Genomic DNA, 25,908 nt, shown 5'->3' with positions numbered 1-25,908 from the left:
GATGTGATCAAATTAAGGATCTTGTAATAGAAAGATTACTCTGGATTATTTGGGTGAGTCTGATGTAATCGCAATGGTCCTTATAAGAGGGATGCAGGAGGAGTCAGAGTGAGACAGAATGTGATATTATGGGGGAAGCAAAGCAACATAAAGAAAGAGATTCGAATATAATAAATGGTTGGCCCTGAAGATGAAGAAAGAAACCAGAAACCAAGGAAGCAAAGGTCTCTAGAGGCTGGAAAAAAGAAGGAAACAAATTCTTCCCTGGAACCACTGGAGGAAACCTGCCCGACATGGCATCTTGAGTTCCACTCCATGAAACTGATTTTGGACTTCTGGCCTCCAGAACTGAATTTACAAGATAATTTATAAGAGAATAAACTGTGTTATTTTAGATCATCAAGTTTGTGTAATTTACTACAGTTGCTGTAGGAAACCAATAGAATACCAAACAAGAATATGTGCAAAGCACCATTTCTTAGAGTTAGATAAATCTGTGTTTTAGCGTTTGCTTTTCACTACTATGTCACTTTAACTATAGCCTATGAATATAGCATAACATATGACTACTTCTGATCTCTGACCCTTTCAATAAAGAGTATGAAATTTATGCTGGAAATGATTTTAATCCTTAAAGCCTATAAGAAATTTCATGGAAACACAAGGAACTTCAGAATTTTAGACTTTATTCATTTGAAGGCTTTTTTACAAATATATTTTTAAGTTTCATATACTTGTGTGTCAACAACAACAAAAATGGAAAATAACTGGCAGGTAGAGTAGGTGCAGGTGTCTCCTAATCTTTAATTGCTGGGAATAAAAGGATAATGTTTAATACTGATAAAAATATCTCTATATATTTAATATTTCAAGAAAAGACCGAAAGTAAACTTCAAATATGGCATCAACAAGTTCTTTTACCAAATAATGTCATAAATTCTAATATAAAAAGAATGCAGCACATTATAGAAAATGTTACGTGTTGTTCTATTTAACGTAAGCTCACAATGTGATAACACTGATGTGTAAAACATAAAGTAGAAAAAAAATTGTTTGGCTGCACCTATAATAATCATTGTAAGAGATAAATCATTATGTCTCTCTATATTATATTATGCATATAGATTGATTGATAATTGAATGGATGAGTATAATAGACTGACTATTCTATAAAGACTGCAATGAGATTTACACATATTTTGTTCTAAACAACTTCAAGCCAGACCATCATACAACTGGGCAACTATATGCAGTTTTATGTTGCCTATTGGTACTGGTAGTGACATTTCTGTGTGGGAAAATGAAATCAAAGGAGACTGTTCCTGTAAGCAAGTCATGGTGGAATTTGAAAATAGTTTAATACCATGAAAAGATGTCCTTGAAGATTGATTTGCTATATTTAAGAGAATATTATGTGAGCCATTGTTTTCTTCACTTTTGCAGATCTCAATAAAGGCATAAGATAATTAGTTATGATATGCATGATTATTTTTTAAATGTGCCTTCTTTCTAATGTAGCAACTTTAAGAGAAAGGCCAATACATTTTTTAAGTGTGTTATTTTCAATGTCCTTAATATTGCCACAAATTTATTTATACATGTCATGCTTAATGAAATGATTAGTGATTTTATCAGTATCTCCACAACCTAATTTTTGGGACACAAACAAAGTTTAGAACACTTGTTTTGGATCTTCCATTCTTTTTCCTTACTCGTCTTTCTCACTTCTCTTAACTGATTTTTCATCTTTCTTCATTTCTCACCCCCATTTCATTTCCAGTCTTTCCTTTTTCCCCTATTGCCACTTTTTTCCTCCTTTTGAGACATTTTCCACTAAATATTCTAAAAAAATCTAACACACTAGGTAGAAAATAAGAGCTTCCATGTACATATAGAAACAATTTAGGAATTTAAATAAAGAAAAATACTTAATGTTTGAATCATTGTTATATAAATAGAAGTAGAAGAAACTTACTAGTTTAACAATCTCATTTTACAAGTGAGTACCTCTAGCTCAGATAAATGAAATCATTTACTCATAGACACAGAAATATTCTTTTTCAGAAACACTGCTGGTTTCCAGTTGCCGTGAGACTTCGCTGACTCTCCACAATCATTGGTTGTCTTGATTCACCACTCAAGTTTAGATACACAGTGCTCTGTTGAATCCTTCCACTTTAGAGACTCTTACTTCTCTCTTCTAGTCTAGTAACCCCAGTATATTATCTTGTATTTCCAGAATATTTAGAAACAGGCATAAATGGAAGGAATTAATATCCTGGTGAGAAATTGAACAATTTTATTTTGTGTGTCCGAATAAAGACAATGTGCTAAAATTTGAAACAGGCTGATACTGGCCATTTTCTATCTAGATATCATTACTTACTAGAAGGAACCAGGTCCCATGAAGGTATGGGTGAGTCCAGTTCTGCATCAGAACAAGTAAAATTTAACCCTGGGACATTTTTTTTTTTTGTGCCCGAAAGCAACAGAATTATCACAGGCTAATGAAGTCTTACACAACATATACAGTAGGCAATTTGTAGGGGTTACCATAGATCATATTATGGCAATTTAAGAATCAGAAAGATTAAGACAGGTAATTAATTGTAGTTTGTTGAGTATTAAAAACATCTCTCCTCAAAAGGGCTGTTAAAAACAGGGATTCTAGCCCATATCAATATAACTTTTAATAGTCTCTGCTAGTTCTGATAAATTTCTTTAAAAATATACTCTAAGTATTATAAGTTGATAGAAAAATTTGTGGTACTAGAAATATGTATGGAAATTATAAAAGATGCTGTGCTGGTTTGAAAGGAAGCATGCCCCCTAAGAAAAGCCATGTTTTAATATAAATCCCATTTCATAAAGGTAGAATAATCTCTAGTCAATACTGCATGTTTGAAACTGTAATGAGATTATCTCCCTGGATAATGTGATTTAGTCAAGAGTGTTTGTTAAACTGGATTAGGGGATGACATGTCTCCACCCTTTTGAGTGGGTCTTGATTAGTTTTTGAAGTCCTATAAAAGAGGAAATATTATGGAGAATGAGAGACTCAGAGAGAGCAGAGAATGCTGCAGCACCACGAAGCAGAGAGTCCACCAGCCAGTGACCTCTGGAGATGAAGAAGGAAAACGCCTCTCGGGGAGCTTCATGAAACCTGAAGCCAGGAGAGAAGACGCTAGCAGATGACGCCCTACTTGCCGTATGTCCTACCAGCTGAGAGAGGGGCCCTGACTGTGATCACCATTTGCCTTCTCACTTGAGAGAGAAACCCTGAACTTCATCGGCCTTCTTGAACCAAGGTATTTTTCCCTGGATGGATGCCTTTGATTGGACATTTTATTGACTTGTTTTGATTGGGACATTTTCTTGGCCTTAGAACTGTAAACTAGCAACTCATTAAATTCCTCCTTTTAAAAGCTATTCCGTTTCTGGTATATTGCATTCCAGCAGCTAGCCAACTAGAGCAGATGCAAAAGATGGAAATTAAGAATTTTCTGTCAAACTTTCTATTTAAAATAAACTGGGGGGCGGGCCGCGGTGGCTCAGCGGGCAAAGTGCTTGCCTGCTATGCCGGAGGACCTCGGTTCGATTCCCGGCCCCAGCCCATGTAACAAAAACGGAGAAACAGAATACAATAAAACAAGAAAATGTTTAAAAATGTTTCCCTTTCTTCCTTCCTTCCTTCCTTCTATCCTTCCTTCCTTCTCTCTGTCTTTCCTTTAAAAAAAAAAAAAATAAAAAAAAAATAAACTGGGGCTTCAGAAGACAATGGACTTGCAGCTATTGATGAGACTTAAAGATTCACTTAGTAAAGTGTGAAAGTCACGAATTATGATTTTTCCTGACTATTAAGAAACATCTGATTTTGCCTCCCAACATACTGTCATACTTTTTTCCTATATCCTGTCAAACAACCTTCTCTATGGAATATCAAGTTGATGTGGTTTAAGTGGGGATTGCCTCCTTCTCACCCTGACTCAAACCTGGCCTATTAGAATACTCAAGTCCTCTTGTTGCAATGATTCATTCAGGATTGCACATATTATGCAAATAGTTCCAATAGTTTCATCTAAGATTATACCTTGGCAAAGGTGTTAAGAAGACATTCTTTTTCCCTTGAGTTTGCAAGCTTCTAAAATGCAATTCTTGGACTGACAATGGCCATCATCCCACAAAATGAAGAGAGCTTTTCTAAGAGTTGGAGAGAACAATGAAATATTTGTGTCCTAATTGTAGCACATAAATCCTGAACTCTATTCAACTACTGGACTTTTGAGGTATGAAATCAATAGATGTGTTCCTTTGTTTTTTTATAAATGTTAGTTGTGTTTAAGCCACTTTTAATAGAGTCCATGACCTAATTGGAACCAGACAACTATTACAATTTGAGATGCTTTAAGAAGACTTCTATTTTTTAGAGATTTAAATTTATAAACTGGAAGATGTGGAGCAATATTTGATAACATAAAAATACAACAATAAAAACAGTGCAAAAGTACTTCAATTTCCTAATATGATGGAACAATTGTTATTAGTACATCATCCCACTGGAAAAAATGGTAGAAAACTGTTCAAAATACATGTATGGAAAACAGGTGGCATAGGCCTGTGTCACTGAAATAATGGAGAAAAACCAAAAACCAAAAATCCCGAAGCACATTGTGATGGTAAGGTCTATGTGTCGACTTGGCCAGGTGATGGTATCCAGTTATCTGGTCAAGCAAGCCCTGGTCTATCTGTTACTGTGAGGACATTTCATGGACTTAAATCATGAGCACGTTGGTTGAACCCATGGCTGGTAACTTCTGCAGTTGGCTAAAGGGAGTGTCTTCTGCAATGAGTGACAATCTAATTACCTGAAGACTTTTAAGGAGTATTTAGAAGAGACAATCTCTTTTACCACTTCAGCCAGCCAGCCTCTCCTAGGAGTTCATAGAGGATCTTCGTTGGAGCTGTCAGCTTGTGGCCAGTCCTACAGATTTTGGACTCTTACGTCTGCACAGTTGCATGAGACACTTTTATACACCTCATATTTACAGATATCTACTGTTGGCTCTGTTTCTCTAGAGAACTCTGACTAATACAGCTTGGTACCAGAAGTGGTTCTAGAGAAAAAGAATCTTAAAATTGGGCTTTTATTATATATTTTCTACTCTGACTGCACTCAGAGGCACTAATGACTCTGTTTCCAATAATCAAGATGACACTGACAGCTCATGGGGTGAGTTGGCAAAAGAGTTATTCAAAATATCACCATTAGATTCTGCTAATTGTACAGTTATATGAGGTAAGGCTCTGGGTGAGAGAGTTTTTGATGTCTTTCCAGAGTTGTGGAATTAAGAGGCATAATGATGTTGGATGGTTGTTAGATACACTGGATACTGTTATTAGGGAAAGGGATGAACTGAAGGCTTCAAATTTGAAATTTAATTCATACGTGAGCAATATAAAAGTAACCATGTTTGCCTTGAAAGAAAATATTATTTCCTGTGGTTGCAGACTTGATATCTCTGAAAACCAGACACAAAGCCTCACTGTGAAAGTAGCGAAGTCTCAACTTTGCAGGATATGTGCTATTAAATTGAGGGCATTAATTAGAAAGGAGTAGGATCCTGAAAAATGGGATGGTGACATATGGATTGAAAATGAGGGCTGTGGAGACATTGAAACCCTAGATTGTGCTGAGTTTTTTCTAGATAAACTTTTAATAGTCTGCCCTAAAGACATAATTTCCCTACCTCCAGCCTTCCCTGAGAAAAGAGCTCCCCAATCTCCAGCTTTCCCTGAGGAAAGAACTAACTGAGGCCCAGCCTGCCATGAGGAAATGGCTTCCTGACCTCCAGTCCGTCCTGAGGAGTCAGCCATCCAACCTCCATCTGAAGAGATTATCCTTTTCATACCTGTGAGGCATGTAACTACCTCCTATGGGGAAACAGCTCTTGCTCCTCTGTCTGGAATGATTAATCCTGTTTCACCAAATGACACTGCAGAGGAATGCCCTGAGGAAACTGGCTTGAAAGACACTTCTAGGTCTTTTTATGACCCACCTCCACCACTCCTCTTTTCTTCTGGACATATAACTAGATTAACTCCCAACATGCTCCAAAAGGTGAGGCACAAAGTGCCTGCCACCCATGAGGAGGTACACTATACTCCAAAATAACTGCATGAAGGATTCCAGTAAATGAATCAAGACCCACATGGAATGGGTGGAGTCACATCTCCATCTAATCAAAAGATCACACCCACAATTGTGCATGTCACATCTCCATAGAGATAATCTAATCAAACATTTCCGAACCGCCTCCACAAGATTGAATCAGGATTATATCATGGCTTTTCTGGGGTATATACTTTCAAGCCAGTACATTCTACCCTCTGAATCCCCCCAAAAAACATGCTTTATCATATACAAAATACATTTGCTCCATCAAAATATCACAAAGTCTTAAAACATTTCAGTAACAATACAAATACCATGCCTTGAAAAGTAAAAATCAATACAAAATCATCAAAGTTCATTACAGGCATGTTTTGTTTTAAGGGAAAAAAATTCTCCCCTCAGTCTGGACCTGTAAAACTGAGAATAAGTTATCTGCTGTCAATGTACAAAGAAGGTACAGCCAAAGAAAACATATTCCCATTTCCAGGAAGAGAAATTGGAAGGAACATGGGGTCACTGTATCCATGAGGTTCCAAAACCTGCAGAGCAAAATCCATTAGATTTCAAAATCTGAGAGTCATTTATCCTTGTGGCTTTAGAAAGCATCAACCTCACCCTTTCCAAGGGCCTATCCACTGGTTTTGCTCTCTCCAAACACTGGGGTGATTGAAATCTTGGGGGACATTTGGGAGACCACCTTTTTCTTGGCTTCCTCCTCTCCATGCTTCAGGGCAAGACCAGGGATCTGTGCCATCTCAGGGGCACATGCTCAACCCCTCTAGGACAATGGGTGGCAGCCAGGCTTGCCCCAGTCCCTGGTTTATGTGCTCCACCTCATCCAAGGCCCAAGATGGCACAATTCTTCCTGAACAACGGAGCAGAGGGCCCATCCTCTGCTTCCAGGGCAGACTCATCCTCTCCAGGTGTATGGGTCAGTCCACTCTCCTGGCCTGAGGTTTCCTGTCTCCAGACACCTCCATGGTTCTGCCACTGAAGACATTTTTCCTTCACTTTGTTCCTTTTCTGTCCCTTTTAGTCCAGATTGGCAGTGGTCCTTTTTATACAGATCCCACAAAACTCTTGTTGGTTTTCTATGCAATATGCTGGGATCACACCCATCAGACAAAAGGACTTTCCGCAAATCCTTTCTGGATAATTCCTTCTCCGTCCTCTCTTGTCCTGGAATGGCTGACTACTTCCATGCTTGGTTAAACCCTCACAGGGGGCCTTATTCGCTGGGGCCTCACTTTATGGAAGCCCAGAATTTTCCAGAACACCAATTTCTGTTCTGTTTTCTTCGTACCCAAGGTTCAGTTCTCAACTTATCTCTGTCCTCTCACATTTTGCCATGTGCTTCAAAGAGCAGCAAGACTGCATTTTCCCACATTTAGTTTGGAAATTTCTTCTGCTAAATATCCAAGTTCATCACTCTCAATTCTGCCTTCCATCTACAAAGAATGCCTTCTTTCCAGTTTGGAATGACATGTCATCATTTCTGTGTAAAGCCTTATCAGAGGTATCTTTAGAGTCCACATTTCTATCAACAGTCTTTTCAAAGAAATTCAGGCCTTTCCTATTAATCTCCTCACAATTCTTCCAGAGTCTTACCCTTATCCATTAAAAAAGCTGTTTCAACATGTTTGGTATTTGCAAACCACAGTAGCACCTCACTTCTATGGCACCAAAATCTATATTAGGTTCTTAAATGCTGCCAGAATGTAATATACCAGATCTGGAATGGCTTTAAAAAATAGGAATTTAATAAGTTACAAGTTTACAGTTCTAAGGCAGTGGAAGTGTCCAAATCAAGGTGACAACAAAGGGTTACCTTCATTCAAGAAAGATCTTTGCATTTGGAACACCTTTGTCAGCTGGGTAGTCACATGGCTAACACCTGCTGGCCTCTTGCTCCTGGGCTCCATTGCCTTCTGTCTCTGTTCCTGTGGGGATTTCTCACTTTGCTTCTCTGGGGCTGGCTTTCATCTCTTGGCATCTCTTGGCTCTTTCCAGGTTCTGGCTTGCTTAACATATCATGGCAATGTCTGTTGGGCTCCAGTCATCTCCAAACATCTGTGTCTCTGTTCTCCGAATGTCAGCATCTATGTCAGTTCTGTTCTCTCTCTCTATCAGGTCTGAGGTTTCTGTCATTTCTGTAGTTTCTGGACCCCTCCAAGATGTTTCCTTTTTTAAAGGATTCCAGTAAGCTAATCAAGACCCATATGGAATGGGTGGAGACACATCTCCATCTAATCAAAAGGTCACACCCACAATTGGGCATGTCACATGTGGGTGGAGATAAGCTAATCAAAATGTTCCAACCTACAGTACTGAATCAGGATTAAAAGCAATGACTGCCCCACAAGATTAAATCAGGATTAAAACATAGCTTTTCTAGACTACATAATAGTTTCAAACCAGCACACACATGGGCTAAAACTGCTACAGCTCTCTGTTAAGAGGCTTTTTCCAGACATCTTTCAGGGAAGGGGCATCCAAGTACAGCCCAATGGTCTCCCACAGTTGAGAATAGAGTTATGAGAGTTCTGGAGACCAAGGTGAATAGAATTATAGGGCAGGGTAACAAAGAAGTGTGCAATATAAATAAGGAGCTCTAGAAATTTGCTTAAGGGTTCCCAAGAATTTTGAGTTAATGCTGAACGGTGTAAGTATTAGATGAAATTTTACGAGGCTTTCTAAGATGAATCATCGCAAGCGTTCACACAGGTCTGGGAGATAGCATCAATGATATCATAGTTTCCAAAGGAAACTATTTTATAATTTCAAATCCACTCATAATAAATGGAAGCACAAACTTTTAAAAAGGTAGAAATTGACTGCTTATTGAATCAAGCATATAAATTTAATATTAACATATAAAGATTAAAATCAAAGACTTTTCTTAGTCATTAAACACTTTCACTCATATTGGGCTCCTTTTCACTTTAATTATTTAGCTTTGTAACCATTTATTGTCAACTGACTTGATAACTTTAGCATGAACATTAAGTGGGTATTATTTTAATATAAAAGTACTGTGTTCAAACTGTTTCACTGTATTTTTGTGTAACATTTCTACGTGTATTTGATTTACATAGGTAGGCAAGCTATCTAACTATCCTGAGATGTGCACTTCCACTCAGATACAATTGGAACTAAGTAACAAGTGCACAATTATGGCAGTAAAGGCAGGTGGTAAGAATCTATATTTAACTTTTGACAATAGATATATTTCCTTTAAGAAATTGTATAAAAGAGCAAGCTCAAAATAAGGTAGGTCATACTAAAACATGTCAATGTATTGCATATTCAGAATGTACAATATTAATTTGTTCACAAATACACACACACATGTATTTTGTGTATTTCATATACATAACACACACACATATATATAAATGGAAATTAATATTCCATACTTTGGGGGTGTGGTAGTTAGATTCAATTGTCAACTTGGCCAGGTGAAGATGCCTAGATATGTTGCTGTGGACATGAGCCGATGGCATGTGACCCTCATCTGTTGCTGATTACATCTGCAGTCAGCTAGGAGGTGTGCCTGCTGCAGTGAATGATGTTTGATTTAATTGGCTGGTGGTTAAATGAGAGACTCAACGTAGCACAGCCCAAGCAGCTCAGCATACCTCATCTCAGCACTCAGCTCAGCCCAGGCCTTTGGAGTTGCAGAAAGGAATCACCCCAGGGAAAGTTGTTGGAACCCAGAGGCCTGGAGAGAAGGCCAGCAGAGATCACCCTGTGCCTTCCCACGTAAGAATGAACCTCAGCTGAAAGTTAGCTGACTTTCCTCTGAAGAACTAACAAAATAAATCCCCTTTTATTAAAAGCCAATCCATCTCTGGTGTGTTGCATTCTGGCAGCTAGCAAACTTGAACAGGGGTATGCATTTATAATAAAATATTTTATGTTAATAAGGCACTTCTAGATGCAAGCAATATCTTAATATATCCATTATGAGAATTAACTCAAATATGTCTTACAGAAGGAGAAAGACCCAACTCCTTTGCTGACTCATCATTCTGCCTCCAATGTTTTTTTTCTTTCAGTACTTAATTACTTAAGTCTTTTCCCCATATTTATTGAAAGATTGATATAGATACAATTTTAAGGACCAAATAAGTGAGTCATGGAAATATGAATGTGAAAGTACTAAGCCTTATATGATCCTTGAAATAATCAAGGGAATGCTACATTTGAAAACAAAGTATGTATGTAAAAGACTTTTATAGGGAAAAATATGGTCGTTCTGGTCAAACCTTAATTAGGAAAGAAACATTCATAGTCAAATATATTAATCATCAGTTATTAAAATAAAAATTTCAAAATATATAGTACTTCTAAATAATCCAAGAAAGTTCATGTATTTATTCTTCATTTAGTTTTCTGAAAATGGCTTCTCTGGTCCCTGCAATTGTCTGTCAAGACCCTGTGATCCCTTTTAGCATAAACTTCACTTGCTGAATAATTCATCCACATACAAAGATTGTGTATTTACTCACTGAGACACTTCGGCGTTGGTGACCAGCCTTTCTCTGTACAGTTTATGCCAGTCCACAAGGAACTTTTAGGAGACACAAAATTGTGTTCACAGGAGTAGTAGAAAATTTTCCCTATAGGTACTTGCAAAGATGGATTATATTTCTTCTGTTCAAATAGAATGCCATGGTTTATTTCTGGAAAATCACAAAATTCCACTGGAAGATAAAACAAAATTGAACAATTAAATAACATTTCACATTAATGAGCCATTAAATCAGACTTTTTAAATCTCCTTGATGATTTTTTTTTCCCTTTCGTTTAGCTTACATACCATTAACTTAAATACCTTCCAAGGTACAAATTAGTCAGGGACAAGGACAGATCACTAATTAAAGAGTACAGGAGTATTTGAAGAAGCCATTCCCAGTGAATACCAACTTGACATTTTGGAATCATGTTATGTATGAACTGTTTTAAGGTACCTTCAAGATACCACCCTTTAAGAACCAAGGCAGAGAGTAAGGAAAAGTAGTGTGCTGGTAATGGGATGAGAAATAGGGCTGTGTTTTACTTCACAAGTAACTTCCAATTTCTATTCTTCTGAGTGACAATCAGAATCACCACCAAAAATCTCTATCCTATCTATTTTTACTCCAGCACAGTAAGAATAAGGGTAAGTAGTTCATTTGTGTTTTTAATATCAGCACTTAAAAATATTTTATTGTTAGAAAATTAGTATATTCCCCAGTGTAAAAAATTTAGACTGCAAAGAATCACCAAGAACAGCCCAACTAAGGTACAATTACAGTGAAATTCTAATGAGCTAAATATGTGTATAAACACACACTATGGATGAGAATATATTTTAAAACTTAGAAAATGTGTGAAATCATTACAGCTTTGTACTCTATTTTTGCAAAAACAGTTAAGTTCATTTTTTAGCTCAAGTTATTTCCTCAATATAGTACTACTGTTAAGGATTAGGTTTATTTTTATCCATTCTTTTGGAGGAAATTTGCAGAAATTCATCTCACAATCTAGTTAACCAGGGGAATTCCTCTTTTTCATATACCTACAGGTAATGTTCAATGTTGCACAATATTTGAAATTATTAATTCCCGTTATATTTAATCTTGCAAAACATGAAGTTGCTTATTTAACTGTTTAAAAATTGGCGTTGGACATTAGATAGTTTGGGAGAGGATATTGGGAGAAAGACTCTCTTGTACACTGGCAGTGTCACCTCCCATAGCACTTTTTCAGATATCCTTTGCTTTAGTCAAATTATAGTACTTGGGGCGGGCCATGGTGGCTCAGAGGCAGAGTTCTCGCCTGCCATGCCGGAGACCCAGGTTCGTTTCCCGGTGTCTGCCCATGTTAAAAAAAAAAACTATAGTACTTGCTTTCCATGCATTGGTACCTACATATTCTTTGTTACCACATAATCTTTGAAATCCAGGATAACTTTTCTACCATCCTCTGTTTATTCTTCTTCTATCCATCTTTCAAAACTCATCCCACAGCATTCAGCAAATGTTCATCATGCAACTATTATACATCAGCCATGGTGCCAGATATGAATACCAGCTTCAAAATGATGATAATATTTCTTGTTTCCGAACTCTAACAAAACTTTATTTCCTATGTTGTTGCAAGTTATTTGCTTGTTTACATGCTTTGCTTTCCTCTTAGAACCCTGTAAGTTGCAGTGAGGCATGATTTAGGTTTTCTTTCTCTCTTCACCTTCTTTCCTGCAGTTACTATACGAGGTATAATACATTGTTCAACAAATGTTTGACTATTAAAAGCACGCAGAGTTTTCAATTTATAAAAGTGTTATTTTAGTCTGTTGTTTTTGTTTTTTGGGCAGTCTCTCAATAGTCTCCTAAACACTAGTGCAATACAAACTGATAGGCCAATTAACACTGAGAAAACTTCTAGAAATAACTTCAGTAATTTTTTCTAGGAGTCTAGACTGCAGTTTGAATATCTTTTTCTGTGTTGGGGGTTGTCAAAACTCTATGATCACAACTTTTATACTTAGCTTTATTCTGCATTTTCCCCTTTAGATATCTCCTTAAGTACCATCTCTAACAGAAATTTGAACCACTCAATATATAACAGGAACACAGGTGGAAAAATAAAATATACCCATGCACATAGGCCTTCAATAAGGATGCTGTGAAGATAGAGCCTTTCTCTTAACCGAGATTAAGAGAAATCTGGTATTTTTAATTGACACTAAGCAATGTCTATCACTGGAGAGACAGTACTTTCTCCTCATCAGCTATCTCACTGCTAAAAGTGGGAAAAAAACAGAATGAGCTTCAAGTTCATAGAAATAGTCTTTTGCAACTTTTGTAAGAGTGAATCTTAAAAGGAAAGCTTTTTTATTTTTTCCTATTTTCTCCCTGTGTCAGGACTGGAGAGAAACTGTCCAAACTTCAATGATATATAAGAGCTATAAAGTAACAATAGAGTAAAATACATACTTTCTGGAAATTAAACTGTAAAGTACAATGATTCAAATTCCATTTATACACATAATTTAATGAGCTTAACTACAGTTATTTGAATATGATGGCTTTTTATTTCAACATTAAATAAGATAGGATAGTTAAAAATATTATAAAATATGGTCATAATTTTTTTTTTTTTTTTTTTTTTTTTTTTTAAAGGAAAGACAGAGAGAAGGAAGGAAGGATAGAAGGAAGGAAGGAAGGAAGAAAGGGAAACATCTTTAAACATTTTCTTGTTTTATTGTATTCTGTTTCTCCGTTTTTGTTACATGGGCTGGGGCCGGGAATCGAACCGAGGTCCTCCGGCATAGCAGGCAAGCACTTTGCCCGCTGAGCCACCGCGGCCCGCCCAAAATATGGTCATAATTTTAAGAAGGAAACAATATTTCCTTTAACCTTCAACATTTGTTGAAGAACTCAGAAAAAAAGTTTTTTTATTGGTATTTTACTAGTGACCATACAAAAATAAGGATATATTCAACTGTTTTTTTGAAAGAGATAAACTTATGTCAAGTGATAGTTAGATTGAAATGGCAAATCCCTGAGTGTAATGATTTTTATATCTTAAGTAAACAAGTCCATGAAAAAAAATCCTTCAAATATTTTGAAGGTGTCTGAAAAGTGTGGGGGTATCTTTCCCCAGTCAGAGGATTGCAAAGTTTATGCAGAATTGAACTGGTATTTCACCCTGTGACCTTCATTAGATGCATGTTTTTCATCATTTTATTCTCCAAATTGTTTATTTGGTGGCTATTCACAGTTTGGAACTCAGAGAATAAAGAAAAACTATTTTATTGTTTTCCCTATAAATGCATTGTAGATAACATTTCAATAAAATATAGTAATACTTTTAACACTCATTCAAAATTTTCTCACCAATTTTCTTATTAAAAGTGTACTTCAATTTCCAGTGCCGGCCCACGCCAAAAAAAAAAAGAAAATAAAGTGTACTTACACACATACACACAAAACTGCATACATTTGAGACAGGAACTAAATATTCAGGTCTGTTTGCAACTTACCTTGTCCCCCAACTGTGGAAACCCATAAGATTAGGATGATGTTAAGTGAGAGCAGCATCCCAATCATAAATAATTAAAAATGCTTCAGCAATTGTGGTGTTTCTTTGAATTTTGTTTTCATTAATATTTATGAGCATGCCTTTGAATTTCAGTGGACTACCGGGAATCTAGTTTAGTGAAATTCTTTTGTAAATATCAAAGTCCACAGAGGGTTGTGTGAAATAACCACACAGTTTTTTCTTTAATCAGTGATTTCACATTACTACTCTAAAACTGAAATTTATTTGTGCAAAATGCTAACTGTTCAGTTTCTTTGTAGTTACAATCATTGCAAGTCTCTGAATCTGGTATATTGAGAAGTGGACTGTTAAAAAGGAGAAATGAAGCCCTTCTTACCTTTTTCCTAGCCTGGAGGTCATTTCTTTCATAAGGCAAGCAAATGCAGGTCATCTGTCCTGATTTTTAATCCAACACCATCAATCTTATAGTTGTTAAAAATTCCTCTTAATTAATGCCTTAAATCTGGCATTAGTTTTGTTTTGTTATAATTAATAATTCTGTTCCTTCAATAGTTTTCATAACTTTGTAGTCAGTTTTAAAATACAGTCAGGAATAATTTTTGCCAAGTAACGATTCCTGCAAATTTTACTCAAATTAGCTGTATTTCAAAACTATTTCGCCTATGTGAAGAGCTTGGTGAATCTTCTTCACAAAAGGCAATGACAAAGCTGGACAAAATTATCAAAAATAGCCATTTATAGTGAAGTGATGTCAGCAAGATGGTACAATAAGATATTCCTGGTGGCTGGTGCCCATAGAAACAGTGAAAAATGTGCAAAATCTGGCAGAATCAACTTTCTCAAAGCTCTGGAAGATGATCAAGGGTGGAGAACAACTCAATGAATAATAAATTGGTAAAAAATACCACAACAATAATTAAAAACTGAAGGAGAGACATGGAACAAGTGTACCTGACTGGGCTCCTTCTGCTTGCTTAGTTTTTTGGGGCAGTTTTTGTGGCCCACAGCAGCAGCTTGGCAGCCCCCACACATTCAAGTGAGGTTTCCTTAGGCCTGATTATTGACACATGTAAATGAAAATACTGGGTGTCTTTCAACATTGGTCCCAGTGGCTCTGTGGAAGACTAATTCAGGGCATATGTCTGGGTTTCCTAACCCAGAATACACTAGGGCAGCGGAGTGATATGAAAAGGGAAGCTGAGATGAGCCAGCTGAGAATTGGAGTGAAAAACAGACAAGGGTGTAGGGGTGGAGCCGAGCTGTTTATAGGGATGAGAGATGGTAATTAAGGCAAAGATCATAGTTCAGGACCCTGGGAGAAGAAACTGGGGAAAGAAACTCCTTTCTTCATGGGGAAACAGTTGCACATATTAAGGAATTCTTGTAAGCTACGATGCATGTCCAGGGCAAGTTGTTGGTTCAGAGAGACCTGAAAAGACCCTAACAGTTTGCCATGGGCTATTATATAGGTTCAGTTGAAGCTGGGCTAAGCATTGAAGCAGACCCTCAACACATAGCCAATATACAACTGAAACCCTGAGTAAGAAGGAGAATCTAACTTCCAGAGTCAGCCTATAAAACTGCTCAAATGCCCAAACTGAAAAAAAAGAGATCTCAAGGTATACAAACAACAACAACATGTAGAGATAGCCCATTCAAAGGAACAAAATAAAACAACAGAGGGAGCACAAACATTGAAACAATTAACCAAAGATGTTAAGTCAACCCTTCTAAAAAAGCTCATTGAACAAAATGAAAACATGGATATAGAACTAAAGTAAATCAAGTAGATAATGTATGCACAAAAAGAAGAATTATAAAATTTAAAAGGAGTCAAGCTGAAATTTAGGTGATAAAAAGTAAAATAACTGAGACTATAAATACACCGGAGGTGTCTAAGAGAAGATTTGGACAGGTAGAAGAAAAGATCAGTGAACTAGAAGACAGCATAGTTGAAATTATTCAGTCCAAAAAGCAGAAAGAAAGAAGAATGAAAAAGTGAGGAGAGACTGAGAGACTTGGAGTCAACATGAAACTTACCAACATATGTAGTATAGGAGTCTAGGAAAGATAAAGAAAGAAAAGGGGACAGAAAGCCTATTTGAAGAAGTAATAGCCAAAATTCTTCAAATTTGATTAAAGGCATGAACAAGCACATCTAAGCAATTCAGCAAACTCCAAATAGGATAAAACCAAGTAGATCTATGTTGACATATCAAAATCAAATTGTTGAATGGCAAAGATGAAAAGAATTCTTCTTCAAGAAAAGTGACTCATCAGTATAAGGTATGCTCAATAAAATTAAAGTGTTGATTTTTCGTCACAAACCATGGAGACAAGAAGGTAGTGGGACAACATATTTAGAGTACTGAAAGAGAACAATTTCCAGTCAAGAATTCTCTATCTTTCAAAACTATTATTCAAGAAAGAGGGAAAGTTTAAAAATTCTCAAACTATATATATATAAAAGAAAAGAAACAAAAGCTGAGGGAGGGCTGGCCATGAGGTCTCAGTAGGCAGAGTTCTCACCTGCCATGCCAGAGACCCGGGTTTGATTCCCGATGCCTGCCCATGCAAAAAGAAAAAAAAAAAATTCTGAGGGAATTCACCACCACTGGACCTTCCCTACAAGAAGTGCTAAAGGAAGTTTTTTGGGATGAAAAGAAAAGACATCAAACAGTAGCATGGAACCATATGAAAAAATATATATATCACTGGTAAAATTAACTAATGGGTAAATTGGTAAGTTACTTTACTTTTTCTTTTTCTTACCAGATATTGAATACAAATGCCTAAAAAACAATATTTCTATGGTATGGGCACACAAAATATAGGGGGGTAATGTTCTCTTGAACAACATATGGGGGTAGAGGAGTATAGGAGCAGAGATTACATATGCTGTTGAAGTTAAGTTGGTATCACTTCAAACCAGACTGTTATAGATATAGGATATATATATGTAATCCTTAATTAAAAAGAAGAATCTAAAATATATACCAAAAAGGAAAGGAGAAGGGGATTCCTTTCACTAAAAAAGTTTAACTATACACAAAAGAAGGCTGTAATGGAGGAAATGAGTTGCAAAAACGGTATAAGACATGCAAAAAAGAGGACAAAATGGCTGAAGTCCTACTTCCTCAGTAATTACTTTCAATATAAATGGATTAAAATCTCCAACTAAAGACACAGATAGGCAAAATAGTGAAAAGAAAAAGGTATGATCTAATTATATTTTATTTACAAGAGATGCAAGTATATAAATAGGTTGAAACTGAAAGGATGAAAAAAATATTCCATGCAAATAGAAACAAAAAGAGAACTGGAGATGCTATACTGATAAAATAGACATCAAGTGAAATTTTGTTGCAAGAAGCAAAGATGGCCACAATATATTAATAAATAGGTCAATCCATCAGGAAGATATAGCAATTATAAATACATGTGCACTTAACCATAGAGTCCCCAAATACATGAAGCAAACATTGACAAAACTAAAGGAAGAAATCAGCAATTCTAAATAACAGATGAAAGTGGTCCTCAAAACACCATCAATAGAACATCTCAACAGAAGATCAGTAAGGAAACAGAGGATTTGAACACAATTGTAATGAACTAGGTATAATAGATGTATATTGAACACCTCACCCAACAACAGCGGAATACACATTCTTCTAAAGTGCACAAGAGTCATTCTCCAGGATAGACCACATATTAGGCCACTGTGATGGATTAAATTGTATGCTCCAGGTTGAACATGTTCTTGGTCATGGCCCACAATCTAGCGAGTAAATTGTAAATAAGTGAAAAAGATATCTTCAGGGAGTTGCTTCACTTAAGTTGTGGTCAAACTGGATCGGGTTAAGCTTTTATGGAGATTACTGGAATCTTTACAAGCAGAGTGAATGTCAAATGGAAAGAGAAGCCACAAAGAGCAACTACAAGCTGAAAATCAATGGAACCCAGAGGATAAGGTAGGGGGCATGGCCACGTGCACTGATTTTTCTGTGACAGAAAAGCCAAGGGCTAAGAGCTGCTGGCAATCAGTCCCAGAATGCCACAGCATTCTGGGAGAAAACAATGCCTTCCAGATGCACTGATTTTGGACTTTTCCCTAGTACTAAAACTGTGAGTCACTGCATTCTTGTTTTTTATGCTAACACATTATATGATATTTGTTTTGGCAGCTAAGAAATTGAAACAATTTTTGGTACTAGAAAATATGGTGCAGCTATTACAATATCTAAAACATAGAAAGAGTTTTAGAACTGGATAATGGGTACAGACTAGAAGAATTTTTAGGTATTTGCTAGAAAAAGCCTGAATTCCTTTAAAGAGATTGTTAGTATATGTATGAACATTAAAGATACTTCCAGAGATGGCTTAGGAGGAAATGATGGATGTATTATTGGAATTTGGAAGAAAGGTGTGTTAGTTAGATTCAGTTGTCAACTTGGCCAGGTGAGCATACCTAATCTGGTTGCTGCGGACATAAGCCAACGGTACGTGAACCTCATCTGTTGCCAATTACATCTGCAGTCGGCTAGGAGGTGTGTCTGCTGCAATGAGTGACGTTTGACTTAATTGGCTGGTGCTTAAATGAGAGATCGCAACGTAGCACAGCCTAGCAGTTCGGCATTCCTCATCTCAGCACTTGCAGCTCAGCCCAGGCCTTTGGAGAAGTCACCCCGGGGAAAGTTGTTGGAACCCAGGGGCCTGGAGAGAAGACCAGCAGAGACCATCCTGTACCTTCTACGTAAGAAAAGAGCCTCAGTGGAAAGTTAGCTGCCTTTCCTCTGAAGAACCAACAAAATAAATCCCCTTTTATTAAAAGCCAATCCGTCTCTGGTGTGTTGCATTCCGGCAGCTAGCAAACCAGAACAAAAGGAGATCCTTGTTCTAATGTGGCATGGCACTTGACAAAATTATATCCTGATGTTGGAGTGAAAATGGAAATTGTAATTGATGAACCTGAATAGTTAAACTGAGATGATTTCCAAGCAAAGTGTAGAGGGTGATGTCTGGCTTCTCCATGCAGTTTTTAGTAAAATGTGAGTGGAAAGGGCTAAGTGGTGAATAGAACTCAAACAAAGAAACCAGAAGTTGAGGGTTTTGAAAATTTGAAGCCTATACAGATAATATGCTCTGAGACTTGGGCCAAAAGTATCAGGGACCACCCAAAGCCTTTAAGAAAAGAGTCCCCAGAAGACAGGGCTCCATGTAATGGTTAAATAAACAACACTTTGCTAAAGAAGGTGTGACAGCCATTTCAGCATGTTAGGATTGGAAATGTAATTATCCAGGAAGGATCTGTAGAAAGTTCTATTGTCTGAAGGGTTGGACCTGCTTGAACTGCAGGAAAAGCCTACAAGCCTTTTTTAAAATTTGTATGAGCAGAATTACCTATAGCCTGGTCTGAAATGGACAGAGAAGGGACATAGTGAAGGATGAATGACTTTAAGGGAAGAACACTGGAAGCAAATGCCTGGGTTGAAAAGATCTCTTCTGAGGGAGCAGCCCATCTTCCCAGGACTTGGAGTCGGTGGGCCTTGCTCCCCATTGCTCTGGGAGAGTACCACCACCCCTATGCTTGGAGACGGCTGCTGTACAGACACTCCAAAGGGGTAAGGGTGTGGCTTCATCAAACCTACAGGAAACAACGTTGATCAGTAGTTGACTCTCAGACCTTGAAATGTATTGGACTTTGCCCTGCTGGGTTTCAGAGTTGTTTGGGACCATAAGCACTGTTTACCTTCTACTTTATCCCTTCTGGAATGGAAATGTTTATCCAACGCCTATCTTTCCATTATATATTTGAAACATATAACATTTCTAGGTTTCACAGGACCATCGGTTAGAGCAATTTTGGCCTAGGAACTGATTTTGATGAGACTTTATATTTAACATTGTTCTAAAATGGCTTGAGACATTTAGGATATTCTAGTGGGATGCATGTACTTTGCATGTGGGAAGAAAATGTCTCTTGGAGGTCTAGGGAATAGACTATGGTGGATTGAATTGTGTACCCAAGTTTGTACATGTTCTTGGTTTTAATCCACACTTTTTTGGAGCAGACCAGTTGTAAATAAGATTTCTTCAGGAAGTTACTTCAGTTAAGGTGAGGTCCAGCTGAATCAAATTGTGCTTTAATCCAGATTTCTGGGGTCCTTTAGAAGCAGAGTGAAAGTCAGATGGAGAAAGCAGCCACAGAGAGCAGCCAGAGCCAGAAGTAAATGGAACTCAGAGGAGAAAAGTCACAGCCATGTGCTTTGCCAAGTGACAGAAAAGCTGAGGACCAAGGATTGCTAGCAGCCAGCCCTGGAATGTCAGGCTTCTGGGAGAAATCATAGTCTTGCTGATTATTCAGTTTTATTCTTCCCCAAGCCTCAAAACCATGAGCTACAATGGAAGACTGCTTGGAAGTTCCTTAGAAAGCTAAGTGTAGAACTACCATGTGACCTAGCAATCTCTATATTAGGTATACCCCTAAGGATTGAAAGCAGAGACTCAAACAGATATTTGCACACTGATGTTTATAGTGACATTATTCACAATTGCCAAAAGATGGAAGCAACCCAAGTTGCTTTTATTCACTGATGAGTGGATAAATAAAATGTGGCCTCTCTTTCTCTCTCATATATATATAAATACTGGGATATTTTTCAGTATTAAAAAGGAATGAAGGGCAGTGTGACAGTGGCTCAGTCAGCGGCAGAATTCTCACTTGCCATACCGGAGACCTGGATTCATTTCCCGGTGCCTGCCAATGCAGAAAAAAAAAAAAAAAAGCAGGGGGGACAATGATGAAGTGACAACATGGATGAGGAAGAACCTTGGAGACATCGAGTTGAGTGAAGTAAACCAGATTTAAAAGGACATATTTTTATATGTCAATATTTTTTATCTTATTATGAAATAATCAGAATAAGCAAACTCATAGAGTTTTAATCTAGAATATAGGTGACCTGGGTTGAGGGTAGGGGATCAAGAGTTAATGCTTAATTGAATTGATACAGAATTTCTATTTGGGTTGATTATAAAGTTCTGGAAATGGATGGTGGCAATGGTAGCACGTTATGAGTGTAATTAACAACACTGAATTATGTATGTGAATGTGGTTAAAAGGAGAAATTTTAGGTCATATATATGCTACTAGAATAAAAGCTAAAAGATAGACATAGGACAGTACAACAAAATGAATCATATTAAAAAATGATAGATTTTAGTTAATAGTACAATTATAAAAATTGCTCTTCCATGAATTATAATAAATGTACCCAGACTAATGCAAGTTACTACTAATAGGGTGGTATATAAGGGGATTAAATACCTTAATGTAATCCATGAAGTATAGTTAATAGTACAATTATAATATTCTTTCACCAACTGTAACAAAGGTACTACACTAACACAAAGTGCTAATAATATGGGAGGTTTAAATGGTAACAAAGTATTTTTAATTAACTTTTTTATTAATTAAAAAAAAGAAAAGAAATTAATACAACATTTAGAAATCATTCCATTCTACATGTGCACTCAGTAATTCTTAGTATCATCACATAGGTGTATGATCATCATTTCTTAGTACATTTGCATCGATTTAGGAAAAGAACTAGCAAAACAGCAGAAAAAGATATAGAATGTTAATATAGAGAAGAAAATTAAAATAATAATAATAATAAAAAATATATATATATATAAAAAGGAAAAAGAAAAAAACAAAAACAAAAGATACAAACAAACAAAAAACTATAGTTCAGGTGCAGCTTCATTCAGTGTTTTAACATAGTTACATTACAATTAGGTATTATTGTGCTGTCCATTTTTTAGTTTTTGTATCTAGTCCTGTTGCACAGTCTGTATCCCTTCAGCTCCAATTACCCATTTTCTTACCCTGTTTCTAACTCCTGCTGGTCTCTGTTACCAATGATATATTCCAAGTTGATTCTCAAATGTCGGTTCACATCAGTGGGACCATACAGTATTTGTCCTTTAGTTTTTGGCTAGACTCACTCAACATAATATTCTCTAGGTCCATCCATGTTATTACATGCTTCATAAGTTTATTCTGTCTTAAAGCTGCATAATATTCCATCGTAGGTATACACCACAGTTTGTTTAGCCACTCGTCTGTTGATGGACATTTTGGCTGTTTCCATCTCTTTGCAATTGTAAATAATGCTGCTATAAACACTGGTGTGCAAATGTCCGTCTGTGTCTTTGCCCTTAAGTCCTTTGAGTAGATACCTAGCAGTGGTATTGCTGCGTCGTAATCCATTCTGCCAGTCTATGTCTTTTGATTGGGGAATTCAGTCCATTACCTTTTAGTGTTATTACTGTTTGGATAATATTTTCCTCTACCATTTTGGCTTTTGTATTATATATATCATATCTGATTTTCCTTCTTTCTACACTCTTCTCCATACCTCTCTCTTCTGTCTTTTCGTATCTGACTCTAGCGCTCCCTTTAGTATTTCTTGCAGAGCTGGTCTCTTGGTCACAAATTCTCTCAGTGACTTTTTGTCTATAAATGTTTTAATTTCTCCTTAATTTTTGGAGGACAATTTTGCTGGATATAGAAGTCTTGGTTGGCAGTTTTTCTCTTTTAGTAATTTAAATATATCATCCCACTGTCTTCTAGCTTCCATGGTTTCTGCTGAGAAATCTACACCTAGTCTTATTGGGTTTCCCTTGTATGTGACAGATTGTTTTTCTCTTGCTGCTTTCAAGATCCTCTCTTTCTCTTTGACCTCTGACATTCTAACTAGTAAGTGTCTTGGAGAACGCCTATTTGGGTCTATTCTCTTTGGGGTGTGCTGCATTTCTTAGATCTGTAATTTTAGGTCTTTCATAAGAGTTGGGAAATTTTCAGTGATAATTTCTTCCATTAGTTTTTCTCCTCCTTTTCCCTTCTCTTCTCTCTTCTGGGGCACCCACAACACGTATATTTGTGCGCTTCATATTGTCATTCAGTTCCCTGATCCCCTGCTCAAGTTTTCCCATTCTTTTCCCTATAGTTTCTGTTTCTTTTTGGAATTCAGATGTTCCATCCTCCAGTTCACTAATTGTAGCTTCTGTCTCTTTAAATCTACCATTGTAGGTATCCATTGTTTTTTCCATCTTTTCTACTTTGTCCTTCACTCCCATAAGTTCTGTGATTTGTTTTTTCAGATTTTCTATTTCTTCTTTTTGTTCAGCCCATGTCTTCTTCATGTCCTCCCTCAATTTATTGATTTGGTTTTCGAAGAGGTTTTCCATTTCTGTTCGTATATTCAGCATTAGTTGTCTCAGCTCCTGTATCTCATTTGAACTATTGGTTTGTCCCTTTGACTGGGCCATATCTTCAATTTTCCGAGTGTGATCCGTTATTTTCTGCTGGTGTCTGGGCATTTGATCAGATTTCCCTGGGTGTGGGACCCGGCTGGTTGAAAGGTTTTTCTGTGAAATCTCTGGGCTCTGTTTTTCTTTTCCTGCCCAGTAGGTGGCGCTCATGGCATTTGTCTGTCTGCAGGTCCCACCAGTAAAAGATGCTGTGGCTCCTTTAACTTGCCAATCCGAATCTCGCAGTCGGCCCGGGAAACCGCATGTGGAGGGGGGGTCGCCGGCCACCGAGGCTTGGGGGAGTACCAGTCCAAATTGCCCAGCTGGCCCAAGACGCCAAGCGTGGTGGGAGGGCCCCACTATCCAACATTCCCAGTCAGACCGGGAAGCCACGTGTGTGGAGGGGACCCCAGTCGCCAGCCGCCCCGGCCCGGGAAAGCATGCACCCCTCAGGTATCTCACTGCAGCGGATTCTCCCTGCCCGTTCAGCCGTGCCAGAATGGGGTACGCTGTCTTTTTGGTCTCTGTCGTGGCTCCGGGAGCTGTTTCGTATTGTTTCTGTTTCTTTAGTTGCTGTTCTGGAGGAGGAACTAAGACCCGCATGTCTTACTAAACCGCCATCTTGTCTGGAACTTCCCAATACATTTTAACAAGTAGTTATAGAACAGATTTTAAAGTTCGGTATGGATTATAGTTCCATCTTCTAGCTGCTCCAAGACACAGGCTCAGCAGGAGGAGGATGTGTGTGGCCCTAAGGAGGGGACATTCCTCTCTCCCCGTGGTGCCATCGCAGGTCCTGTTCCCATGTCAACAAAGTATTTTTTACATGATTTTTCTCTAAATCTATAACTATGGTAATTAAATATTTTATAAAAAGCAACATACACAGTGAACCTAATATAAATTTGATGCACTATGGCTTACATTAGTATAATTATAATAATATTTTGTCATTAATTGTAACAAAGTTACCACACTAATGCAAAGTGTTGATAATAGGGGAAACTGTATGGGGAAACTATATGGGATCTCTAAAGCATGATTTTTTTGGTAAACCTAGAACTGCTCTAATTATAGGAATTAGAAAAGAAAGAGGAAACAAAGCCAAAAATAATAGAAGGAAAGAAATAATAAGGATCATAGGAAAGATAAATGAAATAGAGAATAGAAAAATAATCAAGAATCAATGAAACCAAAAGCTATATCTTTGAGAAGATCAATAAAATTGAGAAATATTTAGCTAGCCTGACAAAGAAAAAGAAGATGCAAATAACTAAAGTCCAAAATGGAAACGGCACATAAATATTGATCTTGAAGAAATTAAAAGAGAATATTAGGAACAATTGTACTACAACAAATTAGATAATTTAGATGAAGTGGACAGATTCCTACAAACACAATTTGCCTAAATTGATTCAAGCAGAAACAGAAGAGCTCAACAGGTTAACAAGTAAAGATTTTGAATCAGTAATCAAACACATCCCAGCGAAGACAAGTCCAGGGCCAGAAGTCTTCGCTGGAGAATTTTACCAAATATTTAATGTATTAACATCAATCCTTCTCTTACAAGAAGCTTAAGAAGAGGGAACTCTTACTCATTCATTCTATGAGGCCAACATTACAGTAATGTCAAAACCAGACAAAGACATTACAAGGAAAAAGCTACATTCAAAATTTCATGTTGAAAATGTTGTAAATGCAAAAATCATCAACAAAATACTAGCAAACATAATCCAATGGCACATTGAAATGACTGTACATCACATTTAAGTGGGATTTATTTTAGGAATGTGAGGGCAGTTAGATGTAAATACATTAATCAATATAATACATCACATTAATAGAAAGAAGGAAAAAATCATCTCAATTGATGCAGAAAAGATATTTGACAAAGTCCAACACCATTTCATGATTAGAACATTTAGAAAAATCAGCATAGAAGATGAGTTCTTCAACATGATACAGGACATATATGAAAATTCCATATCTAAAATTATACTCAATGGTGAAATACCGAAATCATTTTGCCTGAAGTTAGGGACAAGACAATGGTGCCTGTTTTCATCATTGCTATTCAAAGTTGTACTGGAAGTTCTAGTCAGAGGAACTAGGCATGAAAAAGAAAGAAAATACCTCTAAACTGGAACGGAAGAAGTAAAACTATCTGTCTTCATAGATAGCATGATCCTCTGTATAAATAATTTCACCCTTCCCTTCGCCCGCCCCCATCGCAACAGGGACGCAAGCAGGGAGGGGTGGGGGAGTCGGAGGAGGGGAGTCGGAGGAGGGGAGGCGGCCGCGACAGTGGCGCTGAAGCCCTCCTCTCGGGATCCGCCGGCCGGCCCGAGAAGCGAGGACGTCGCTCT

The 25,908-nt window shown here is 37.2% G+C and overlaps 1 protein-coding gene across 2 annotated transcripts in view; it reads right to left on the bottom strand.

Annotated features, from left to right (window-relative positions):
- The window catches only part of CFHR5 (complement factor H related 5), a 50,936-nt gene extending 36,600 nt beyond the window's left edge, over positions 1-14,336 (bottom strand). For both annotated transcript variants that reach the window (XM_077157302.1, XM_077157303.1), the window contains exons 1-2: positions 14,205-14,336; positions 10,684-10,878 (exon numbers count right to left, since the gene is read on the bottom strand). In XM_077157302.1, the coding sequence (XP_077013417.1) occupies positions 10,684-10,878; positions 14,205-14,271 (262 nt within the window). In that variant the 5' untranslated portion in view covers positions 14,272-14,336. The remainder of the gene's footprint in view (positions 1-10,683; positions 10,879-14,204) is intronic.
- Positions 14,337-25,908: the final 11,572 nt, after the last annotated feature.

The sequence above is a fragment of the Tamandua tetradactyla genome, chromosome 4 (genome assembly GCF_023851605.1).
Source record: "Tamandua tetradactyla isolate mTamTet1 chromosome 4, mTamTet1.pri, whole genome shotgun sequence".
NCBI classification, from domain to species: domain Eukaryota; kingdom Metazoa; phylum Chordata; class Mammalia; order Pilosa; family Myrmecophagidae; genus Tamandua; species Tamandua tetradactyla.
The sequence above is the reverse complement of the archived record's forward strand: the minus strand, read 5'-3'. Positions and strand labels throughout refer to the sequence as shown.